Source organism: Nomascus leucogenys, chromosome 8 (genome assembly GCF_006542625.1).
Source record: "Nomascus leucogenys isolate Asia chromosome 8, Asia_NLE_v1, whole genome shotgun sequence".
Taxonomy (NCBI): Eukaryota; Metazoa; Chordata; class Mammalia; order Primates; family Hylobatidae; genus Nomascus; species Nomascus leucogenys.
Genome location: NC_044388.1, coordinates 66,245,412 through 66,257,822, shown reverse-complemented (window position 1 = coordinate 66,257,822; position 12,411 = coordinate 66,245,412). Strand labels below are relative to the sequence as shown.

General features: G+C 41.8%; 1 protein-coding gene across 7 annotated transcripts in view; it reads left to right on the top strand.

Annotated features, from left to right (window-relative positions):
- Positions 1–12,411, top strand: part of KIF13A (kinesin family member 13A) — a 235,139-nt gene that overhangs the window by 190,709 nt on the left and 32,019 nt on the right. For all 7 annotated transcript variants that reach the window (XM_030817363.1, XM_030817358.1, XM_030817362.1 and 4 more), the window contains 5 exons: positions 2,612–2,773; positions 3,286–3,459; positions 5,874–6,025; positions 7,941–8,073; positions 8,250–8,396. In XM_030817363.1, the coding sequence (XP_030673223.1) occupies positions 2,612–2,773; positions 3,286–3,459; positions 5,874–6,025; positions 7,941–8,073; positions 8,250–8,396 (768 nt within the window). The remainder of the gene's footprint in view (positions 1–2,611; positions 2,774–3,285; positions 3,460–5,873; positions 6,026–7,940; positions 8,074–8,249; positions 8,397–12,411) is intronic.

The window sequence follows — 12,411 nt, the reverse complement described above, 5'->3', positions numbered from 1 at the left end:
AGGCTGAGGCAGGAGAATCACTTGAACCCGGGAGGTGGAGGTTGCAGTGAGCCAAGATTGCACCACTACATTCCAACCTGGGTGACGGAGTGAGATTCTGTCTCAAAAAAAAAAAAAAAAAAAAAATTAACCAGGCATGGTGATGAGCACCTATAGTCCCAGCTACTCAGGGGGATCACCAAAGCCCAGGCAGGTCTAAGCTGCAGTGAGCCATGATCATCCCAATGCACCACACCCTGGACAACAGAGCGAGACCCTGTCTCAGAAAGAAAAAGAGCACAATTAACATGGCAGAGTGATTCCGTGGCTGAGTCCCTAGTTCAGGACTTCTTAATTTGGAGTCTGTGGTGTGCTTTGAGTATTCCATGAATCCCCCTGAAATTATATTAAAATGAGTTAGATTATTGAAAAGCATTTAAAAAAAAAAAGCTTAAGAATAACCATCTTCTGATTTCTTTTATTTCCTTTCTTCCCTCATCTTACTACTTCCTCTGTATTTGTCTTCTCAGATGTCATCACGTCATTTCTTTTAGGTCTTTGGTGCCAGTGCCAATTGCTGTGTGGAAGTTGGATCTGATCTACCTTTAAAAATAACCGTCCCTATTTAGGATGACAGCAGCACTACCAGAACATGTGTCATCTTGTACACATGTGTAATGACAGCCACAGTCATTACAACCTGAAACTGTGTTATGAAAGATAATTAAGACAATTAAAGCACTCCAAGAATGCAAATTTCAGAATAATCCTTTTCCTCTAATTTGATTCTGTGCAGCCAGCTTTAAGAGAAACACGGTTAAACTGGCTCCTATCCAGAGAGCCACCATGATAGAAAATTTAAAACCTTTTAATGAAAAAGTTTTAAAATAACTCTCCTCATATCTGTGTGGCTTTCAATATGCTGTTCCTCCTGGATTAAATCTAATGGCACTGCTTTATGGAGCCCTCCTTCATCCTGCTCCCAGCCCCGGTCTGAGTTACACACCCCATTCTCTACTCTCAAGAGAATAAAAGCTGCGCGAGCCCAGGAACCTTGTCAGTTTGGTTTGCTGTTGGATGCACAGCGCATAGCACAGTTCCTGGCACAGTTAGTTCTTGGTAAATATTTGTTAGTGGATAAGTTTATCCCGTAACAGCTCGCACATGTATCTATTATAGCAACTAGTCTATGCTGTTATTAGTGAGTTTTGTTGCTGCTGCTGTCGTTTTTGTTGTTGTTTGAAACCGAGTCTCACTCTGTTGCCCAGGTTAGAGCGCAGTGGTGCGATCTCGGCTGACTGCAACCTCTGCCTCCTGAGTTCAAGCAGTTCTGCCACTGCCTCCCAAGTAGCTGGGACTACAGGTGTGACCCACCATGCCTGGCTAATTTTTGTGTGTGTGTGTATTTTTAATAGCGACAGGGTTTCATTATGTTGGCCAGGCTGGTCTTGAACTCCTAACCTCAAGTGATCCACCCACCTCGGCCTCCCAAACTGCTGTGATTACAGGCTTGAGCCACCACGCCTGGCCTGTTAGTGAGTTACTTCTCTGTCTTGCCTCCCTTGATTGTGAGTTCCCTGATGGCAGAACCTGTGTTTTTATTTTGGTATTTCGTGAGCTAGCTGTTTGGTCAAATGAATAAGTGAATGAAGCATTTCACTTACTAAATATTTAAAAACATGGATGTGTTAAATATTAAATATTTAAAAACATATTAAAAAACATGGATAGCCAGGCACGTTGGCTCATGCCTATAATCCCAGCACTTTGGGAGGCTGAGGTGGGCAGATCATGAGGTCAGTAGTTCGAGACCAGCCTGGCCAATATGGTGAAAGCCCATCTTTACTAAAAATACAAAAATTGGCCGGACACGGTGGCTTATGCTTGTAATCCCAGCACTTTGGGAGGCCGAGGCGGGTGGATCATGAGGTCAGGAGTTCGAGACCAGCCTGGCCAACACAGTGAAACCCCGTCTGTACTAAAAATACAAAAATTAGCTGGGCATGGTGGCAGGCACCTGTAATCCCAGCTACTTGGGAGGCTGAGGCAGGAGAACCACTTGAACCCAGGAGGCGGAGGTTGCAGTGAGCCGAGATCACGCCACTGCACTCCATCCTGGGCAACAGAGCTAGACATCGTCTCAAAAAAAAAAAATTAGCCGGGCATGGTGGCACGCGCCTGTAATCCCAACTACTCAGAAGGCTGAGGCAGGAGAATCGTTTGAACCCAGGAGGCGGAGGTTACAGCAAGCTGAGATCATGCCACTGCACTCCAGCCTGGATGACAGAGCAAGACTCCATCTTGGAAAAAAAAAAAACATGGATACTAGATGTCTCCAAGTAAAATGTGAGAGCTACCTTTAAGCTATTCCTGGGCTGTCCTGGGGAAGGATACGTTTGAGGATGACTCCAGAAGGCAAGTTGCAGGGATGCAAATTTGGCTCACACTAAGGCAGGACGATCACAGGGGCAAGTGGTGGAATGGACTGCTCTGGTAGTAGCAGGGTTCCCGTTGCCAAAGATGACCAAACAGCAGCTGCAGAAGTAAAAACTGTAGAAGGCATGTCTGTCTTGGGTCGAGGTTGCCCATAGGATGTCTGTTCACTCTAAGGTGCTCTGGTTCCTTGACCCAGGTTGCAGGGCGTCTCCACGTGGAAGTGATGCGTGTTACAGGAGCTGTTCCAGAGCGTGTGGTGGAGGATGACTCTTCGGAGAATTCCAGTGAAAGTGGGAGCCTTGAAGTCGTAGACAGCAGTGGGGAAATCATTCACCGAGTCAAAAAGCTGACATGTCGGGTGAGAGGACAGTGATGGGAGGCTCATATAAATGACGTTTTTCATGCAAAACCATTTTACAAAAAATCTTATGAGAGTTTTTCATCCAGGGTAGTAAAAGTTGAATTTTGTAACAGCAGATACAATGGTGGACAGTACTTTGTTTTCAGAAATATAGCACACTTTCTGATGACAGTTGCATCAAATTTCAAAAGTATCTATGTATTTGACATGCAAGAAGTGTATGTTGCTTAGTGAATTATGTTTTTCTATTAAAGGCTATATCTCAGTCATTAGGAAGCTTTTGCAGGAATGTGTGTATTTGTTGCCAAGTTTATATACTATAGTTACAGAACTGTGGTACAGATTTCATTCTTGATACAACCCTTAGTGTCACGGTGTCAGATATAATATTTTCAGATGTCAAATGGATGACTGATTTATTTCATCGCTTACTCTTAAATTTGAGGTAGCTGAAATAAAAGAATGTTTAGTGTTTATTGGAGTTTTATTTGTATTGTTTATCTCTTCAGGTAAAAATTAAAGAAGCAACGGGGCTGCCCTTAAACCTCTCAAATTTCGTCTTCTGTCAGTACACATTCTGGGACCAGTGTGAGTCTACGGTGGCTGCCCCGGTGGTGGACCCCGAGGTGCCTTCACCACAGTCCAAGGACGCCCAGTACACAGTGACCTTCTCCCACTGTAAGGTACAAATGCCGTTACCAAATGAGCTGTGTAGGAAGCAGCAGAAATTGGTGCAGTTCAATGATCAGTTGTCCCCACGAGCATTTGTTTTAAGTATAATATGTTTATTAGATGTTTTAACCTCAAAAATGTACCTCATTACAAATGCAAATAGTTTAGAAATATTTAAAATAAAATCTAAAAGATCTCTATCAACAGTCTTGTTCCCCAAAGATAGAAACCACCAATGACAGGTTGCTACATATTTCATTAAACTACTTTCTATGCTCTACATCTTTTATATGTGTGTCATAATATATGTACATACAACCTTTTACATCATGCACACATAAGTTCTTCAAAAATGCTATACAAAAGTGGGATCATATTATACATACTTCAGAATTTGCACATCTTAACATGTAAGTTGCTATACATCTGATTCTTATGAATATAGCATTACATTCTAATGTATCATATGAGTGATACAATATGTTTCATATAGATTTTCTCATAAGTCATATGAGAAAATATAAAAAAGGAAAGGTGACTTTGTGGTGAATGTGGTTGGATCTCCTTTGAGACATCATATACTCTTCCTGGCTTTCACAGGGACTGCTGACAAGTCATTTCTGAAAGACCAGCTCCATCCTCTCTGTAGTTTTGTTTTTCCTTAGAAAACATAGATACTCAAGACCCCTTCTTTTGCAAATCATTCTTATTCTTTCTGGTTCTACACTTAGAAAACTAATCCATATCACCACCTATAAAATTTCACATAGGTAAAGGCTATCAAGTTTTTCTTTTTCTGAAAACAAATAGCCTACATTTATCTGTATTCAACAAGCCTGTTCCTCAAAATCTTTGTTAATCATTTTTATTGTTGTTCTCTGAATATTCTTTTAAACATTCCCCATCTTTCTTTGAACCCACAAAGCTGCTTGTTTAGAAAGATGAAATCTGAATTTTAAGTGTGTCCTGGTTAACAGCTGTTTTAATAAATGCTAGTCCCAGAGCTTCTGGGTTCTTGTGATCCTAGAGTTTTTTGGATCTCTTGTGATGTTGGAGTTTTTTCATCTCTAAAATGTATAGATTGTCATGAAGTTTCTTTTTCTTCTTAAATTCTGGGTCTATCTTCAAATAAAATAGACTAAAAAGCAGATACTATATGGTTAAATAAATATAGCACAGCTGTTTCTGCAAATTAGCGTCACAAGCGATGTCTTCACCTGAGATTCCACTGAGAGACTAATGGAAAGAAAATTAGCTTGGCTCGTTGCCTACTTCGTTTTTCTGGGTGATTTGCCACCCATCTCAGTCAGTTCAGTATTCATTTCCTCACAATCATCTGTTTGGGTTTGTTTTCATTTTTAAAGACGATGTCTCACTCTGTTGCCTAGGCTGGAATGCAGTGGCACAATCACAGCTTACTGCAGCCTTGAACTCCTGGGTTCAAGTAATCCTCCTGCCTCAGCCTCCTGAGTAGCTGGGACTACAGGCATGCACCACCACACCCAGCTAGTTTTTACTTTGTAGAGACAGGATCTCATTTTGTTGTCCAGGATGGTCAGTGTCTCCCAGGCTCCAGCTATCCTCCTGCCTTGGCCTCCCAACATGCTGGGATTACAGACGTGAGTCACCATGCCCAGTCTGTTTGTGTTTTAGAAAGAGGAAATAGGGTAGGAAAGCTTAAGAGCAAGAGCATAAAGTCATGAAGATAACCATATAAAATTTAATTCTGTTGTTATTCTCCTAAGCCATGGCAAGGAACAGTTCATTGAGTTAGTCTATGCCAGCTGAAAATCAGAGTGGTCCTGTGGAACTGAGAATGAACCAAGTGTAAGACAGTGTAGATTCAGCTCTGCAACTAACAAACCGTATGACTTTGGACAATTTGCTTTCTTCATTTTCTTTATTGATATAAGAAACGGCTGAGGCCGGGCATGGTGGCTCACGCCTGTAATCCCAGCACTTTGGGAGGCCAAGGCGGGTGGATCACGAGGTCAGGAGATCGAGACCATCGTAGCTAACACGGTGAAACCCCGTCTCTACTAAAAATACAAAAAATTAGCTGGGCATGGTGGCGGGTGCCTGTAGTCCCAGCTACTCGGGAGGCTGAGGCAGGAGAATGGCGTGAACCTGGGAGGTGGAGCTTGCAGTGAGCGGAGATCGCGCCACTGCATTCCAGCCTGGGCGACAGAGCAAGACTCTGTCTCAAGGGAAAAAAAAAAAAAGAAACGGGTTGAGTTAAATTACCTCCCAATTTTCCTTCCAGATCTAACATTCTGTGGTTCTTTATGGTTTTCTGTAAAACAGAAGAGATGGATTTAAGGTCAAGATCAGGCTAATATACTCTAAAATAAATATAGCAGTTGAAAGGTCAAAAGGAAATTTCACAGACTCCTGTAATTCTTGTGCTTTCCCCCACTTATCCCAGGACTATGTGGTGAATGTAACAGAAGAATTTCTGGAGTTCATTTCAGATGGAGCACTGGCCATTGAAGTGTGGGGCCACCGGTGTGCTGGAAATGGCAGCTCCATCTGGGAGGTCGATTCTCTTCATGCTAAGACAAGAACACTGCATGACAGGTTTGTACTTGGCTGTCAGCTTTAGATACAAGGTCGAGACTAGGACTTGAGCAGAGTCTCTGAACCTACTCTGGCCTAGGAGGCTGCTTATAAAAAAAAAAATCATTTAAAAAAAAAAAAAAAGAAGAATGGCCAGGTGTGGTGGCTCATGCCTGTAATCCAGCACTTTGGGAGGCCGAGGTGGACGGATCATGAGGTCAGGAGTTCGAGACCAGCCTGACCAACATAGTGAAACCCCATCTCTACTAAAAATACAAAAATTAGCCAGGTGTGGTGGCACGTGCCTGTAATCCCAGCTACTCATGAGGCTGAGGCAGGAGAATCTCTTGAACCCGGGAGGTGGAGGTTTCAGTGAGCCAAGATCTTGCCACTGCACTCCAGCCTGGGCAAGAGTGAGACACCGTCTCAAAAAGAAAAGAAAAAAGAAAAAAAAGAATACAGGTTTTGAACTCTGGGACTGCTGCCGTTATTTTTGACAAGTTATTTAACTTCTCTGAGCCTATTTCCTCCTTTGTAAAATGAGAATGATGAAAGAAACTACCAAGCACCAAAGAAATTCAATGGGGAATGGTATGTCCTATCAGCAAATGAGACTGAAACAACTACATCTCTATGTGGAGGAAAATCACCCTTGTTCTTTACTGCACACCATATACAAAAATTAATTTGAGATGAATCATACATAACCTTAAATACAAAAGCTTAAACTATAATGCCTACAGAAGAACACAGGATTTTGAGATATTCACATATTCTCAGAAAGGCCACAGAAAGTGCTAACCATGGAAGAAAAAATTGTTTAAGTTGGACTTAATTAAAATTAAAAGCATGTGCTCATCAAAAGACCACTACGAAAATGAATACACTAGCCGCAATCTGGGGGAGGACTGGCAGTTTCTTATCAAGTTGATCATTTGCCTCTTTTATGACCCAAGAATCCCACTCATAGGTATTTACCCAGGATAAATGAAAACGTGAAGTCCACAAATAGAATTGTACGCAATATTTTTTTTTTTTTTTTTTGAGATGGAGTCTTGCTCTGTCTCCCAGGCTGGATGGAGTGTGCAGTGGTGCGATCTTAGCTCACTGCAACCTCCACCTCCTGGGTTCAAGTGATTCTCCTGCCTCAGCCTCCTGAGTAGCTGGGCTTACAGGCGTGTGCTACCATGCCTGGATAATTTTTTTTATTTTGTATTTTTAGTAGAGACAGGGTTTCACCATGTTGGCCAGGCTGGTCTCGAACTCCTGACCTCAGGTGGTCCACCCGCCTTGGCCTTCCAAAGTGCTGGAATTACAAGCGTGAGCCACCACACCCAGCCTATACGATGTCCATGGCAGTGTTATTCATGGTATCCCCAAATTGCAAATAACCCAAATATCCTTCAGTGAGTGAATGGGGATAAATTGGTATTATTCATAAATAAAGTATTACTCTGCATTAAAAAAGAAAAAAAACTGTTTATATCCATATGGATGAATCTCAGAAACATTATGCTGAATGAAAGAAGCCAGACACAAGAATACATATGTGTGATTCCATTTATTTGGAGTTCTAGAACAGGCAAAACTAATCTCTGAGAGTTACACAGTTGCTACGGGAGTGTGGGGATTGATTGGGAATGGGTATGAGCAAACTTTCTGAGGTGATAGGGCAGGTTACACTCATATGTGCATTTCTCAAAACTCATCGAGCTCTATACTCAAGATGTGGACATTTCAGTCTACCTCAGTAAAATAAATAAAAAGAAACAATATGACAGGGTGGTTTTGAGAGTTAAATAAGGAAGTAACTTATACGAGATAGATGGCACAGTGCCTAGCACACAGTAAGTGCTCAGTGAATCGTGGCTTATTACTATTACTAACAGTATCCCTGGACGATGACGCTCTTGCTTGTTGGAATGTGTTTCTGCAGGTGGAATGAAGTAACGCGAAGAATAGAAATGTGGATCTCCATATTAGAATTGAATGAGTTAGGGGAGTATGCTGCAGTGGAACTTCATCAGGCAAAAGATGTCAACACAGGAGGCATCTTTCAACTTAGACAGGTACTGAGTTTGTTTTGGGTTTTTTTTTTATGTTTTCTCTCTGTTCCACTCTTACACATTGTTTCTGGGGATTTTCTAACTATTTGTATCTTTGTTCTCTAATCCTTTTCCCCTTCTTTATCCTGTTCCTCTTCATTATCATTCCTGGCACCCATACCCCTCCCCACCCTCTTCAGGGTCATTCCCGTAGAGTGCAAGTCACGGTGAAACCTGTGCAGCATTCAGGGACACTGCCGCTTATGGTTGAAGCCATCCTGTCAGTATCCATCGGCTGTGTAACTGCCAGGTCCACCAAACTCCAGAGAGGGCTGGACAGTTACCAGGTAAGACAAGCAGACTTGAAATAGTATTTAACAAAGCTTGGTTAATGCAGAAATAAGGCACTTAATGATGTCCAATGGGGACCTCTTTGCGATTATAACAGAACTCCTTGCCTTAACCGTAGATCTTCCCCCAGTTCACATTTCCATCCATCGCCTTTTTTCTAGCTTTAAAATCTGTTTGCTTAGTGTCAATTAATAATAATTTTATTTATAAACACACACATCCTAATGCTGTAGTAGTCATTCACTTTAGGCAGATTTTATTTTATGTCTGGCCCAAAATATGTTGTATCTTTGGCATTACTGCCTGACCGGATCCACTTTTTGGGTTTTTTTGTGTTTTTTTTTTTTTTTTAAAGATAGGGTTTTGCTTTGTTCCCCAGGTTGGAGTACAGTGGTGTGATCATGGCTTACTGCAGCCTTGACCTCCTGGGCTCAAACAGTCCTCCCACCTTAGCTTCCCAAGTAGCTGGGACTACAAGCACACATCACCACGCCCAGCTGATTCTTTTATTTTTTGTAGAGAAGGGTGTGTCATTCTGTTGCCCACACTGGTCTCAAATTCCTGGACTCAAGTGATCCTCCTGCCTCAGCCTCCCTAAGTGCAGGGATTGCAGGCGTGAGCCACCGCGCCTGGCCACTTTTATTTCTAGTGTAAAATTATTTTCAAACACTGTCATAAAAAAACCAGCTCTTTGAAAGCCGTACTTCTTTTTTTGTTAAAATTTATCCTTATGATCATTTTTGTTCATTAAATCTTCATTTCCTAAGCATTATATTCTCATTTTAAAAATAAAAAGATGAAAACCTCTAAGAATTGATCATATTATCAGTCAGAACTATTCAGTACTCCATGAAAAGAATCTCTAAAATTAGGAACTTGGCCAGGTGCAGTTGCTCATGCCTATAATCCCAGCACTTTGGGAGGCTGAGGTGGGACGATCACTTGAGCCCAGGAGTTCAAGACCAGCCTGACCAACATGGTGAAACCCCGTCTCTACTAAAAATACAGAAAATTAGCCAGGTGTCGTGGCGCATGACTGTTGTCTCAGCTATTCAGGAGGCTGAGGCATGACAATCATTTGAACCCAGGAGGCAGAGGCTGCAAGTGAGCCAAGATCACGCCACTGCACTACAGCCTGGATGACAGAGGAAGACTGTCTCAAAAAAAATAAAATTAGGATCTTGTCCCCCAGTAGCCTAAAAAAAAATGCATGTGCTTCATTGAGTCCCCAGTTTACTACCAGATATGAATTAGGAACTGGGAAGAATCACTGTTAAATCTGCCTCCCTCACCGCCATATGTGATTGGAGCACTCTCCCTATCATGCCGAGGAGAAAACATTTCTCTGTGGAGTCTGAGTCTAAGCCCAGCCAATCGTGAGGATGTTTTCTCTTCTATCTTAGTTTCCTTTTGGCTTCCTGGCTTTCAGGCAAAGTCTCTTCTGAAAGCTGAAACTCAGTTTACAGACTGTTGAACTTCAAGGCAGTAATAGCTTTGTCAGATGCTGCCTTCCCTCTTCAAGCCCAAAATTCCCTCTAGCTCGGAACATCTGTCCACACTTCATTCAGGGTATGAGTGTAGGTGCAAGGACAGGGCTGCTGTGGTTTGGTAGGCTTCTCCACCAGACTTCTCCTTGTGTGTGTGCAGCCCGTGGAGCAGGAAATGGGATTGTAGGTATTCTCATAGCAGTTCAGTCCTTCACAAAGCCATCAACTTCTACGTGGCTGCATGTTCGAAAGAGAACACTAGACTTGGAGTCAGGAGACCTGGGTTCTTAAGTCTAGTTGAGCTTCACTAAATGGTTATCTTGGCTGGATAATTTAAACTTTGAGTTCCCCTTTTCTCCAAAATGATGAAGTAGACTTAATGATCCTCTGAGGTCCCTGTCCACAATAAAATTTTGTGGCTTAATAAATCTCTGGTGTTCAATAAAAACATTGGCTGTGTGCTCCAAACCGTGACCTGCAGTATAAGTATATGGGTCATCAACTAACTAAATGTTCTCATTTGAGGAACATTCCAAGGATCAACTATTTGCTGCTTTTTTTTTTTTTTTTTTTTTTTTTTTTTTTTTTGAGTCTCAGTCTGTCGCCTAGGCTGGAGTGCAATGGTGCAATCTTGGCTCACTGTAACCTCTGCCTCTTGGGTTCAAGCGATTCTCCTGCCTCAGTCTCCAGAGTAGCTGGGATTACAGGCGCCTGCCAACGCGCCTGTCTAATTTTTGTATTTTTAGTATAGATAGGGGTTTCATCATGTTGGCCAGGCTGGCCTTCAACTCCTGACCTCATGATCCACCTGTCTCGGCCTTCCAAAGTGCTGGGATTACAGGCATGAGCCACCGCGCTCAGTACTTTTCTTTGAGACAGAATCTCTCTCTGTCACCCAGGCTGGAGTGCAGTGGCACGATCTCAGCTCACTGCATCCTCCATCTCCCTGGTTCAAGCGATTCTCCTGCCTCAGCCTCCCAAGTAGCTGGGATTACAGGCCTGCACCACCATGCCCAGCTAATTTTTGTATTTTTAGTAGAGACGGGTTTCACCATGTTGGCCAGGCTGGTCTTGCATTCCTCACTTCAAATGATCCGCCTGCCTGGTCCTCCCAAAGTACTGGGATTACACATGTGAGCCACCACACCCAGCAACTATTCGCATTTTTTTAAAAACAGCTCTACCTCTGAGTTAAAACTGATTTTTGTCAAATTGTAAACTTTAAAATATTAGCCTTTCCCCAGTGCCATGTGCTCTTTAACAGCATAGTGCTTAAAATTTGAACTGTATTTTAAAGGCTTTTTTTTTCTTTGCTGCCATGTTCTAGGTCACGTCTGTTAAGGGTTTTTGTTGTTGACACGGTGTTTTAGAATTATGCTGATGCAAAAAAAAAAAAAAGAATTATTCTCATGCAGTAGCTGAAACCAATGCAGAATATGTTGATTTTGCAACAATTTTACGTTATGAATGCTTAGGCCAGTTTTCAGTTAATAGAACTACCTCCATAGTTTAAAAAGTTATGATAAATTAGAGCCATTTGTTCTTTTACATTAATAGGAAGCATTAGTTCAAGATAAATTACTTCAAGATTAGGATTAGGATTACATTGAATAAGTTAGTCATATAACTGATAATGGTGGTTACCAAACTAAAAAAAAAAAAAGCAGTTCATTCTGAAGTATATATGAAAATAATTTTGACTATATTCTTAAAGCACTTTTTAGTCATAAATGTAAATTAAGGGATTCTAGGTTCTCGTTTCTAAGGAAAATTTTTTTCAGCCAAGACCCTTTTGTTTTCAGCGTGATTACTTTGTTTTGCCAAATGTTTTTGCAAAAATTGTTACTTTATTTATTTATTTTACAATGTTCCCCTGTGTTTGGGACAGTTATGATTCTTTCAAGTGATTGTTACGGTCGGTAGAGAGTACTGACCAATCCTTATATTCCAAATAGTATGCTGTTGCTTTTATTTCAACAGTGTAGTACATACCCTTGTATGTATATAGCCTGAGGTTGCCCCAGCTTTCCCCTGGGATGATTGCATCAGGGAAGACGGCTGAGGTTGGAGACCTCAGACATGGCTTACAGTTTTGACCTGCCATTATCTGTGTGGTCCTAAGGTTAAATCATTTCATCCTTTAAGGCTTAGTTGCCTCATTGCTCAAACTGAGATTGGGCAAGAGAATCTTCCCTGTAGTTTTGCCATTCTGTCTTCCTAAGCCTATCTCAAATCTCAGTCAAATAGTCTACCCCAAAATACATATCGGCTGTCTGTATGACAGTGGTGTAAGGCCTGGCCCAATTATGTTGGTTCCTATCTCCAGCTAAGAGATTTCTTATTTTTATTTTATTTTATTTTTTTGGAGACAAGGTCTTGCTCTGTTGCCCAGGCTGAGGTGGAGTGGTGTAATCAGAACTAACTGCAGCCTCCATCTCCTCTGCTCAAGTGATCCTCCCACTTTAGTCTCCCAAGTAGCTGGGAATACAGGTGCACACTACCAAATCCAGCTAATTTTTAAAAA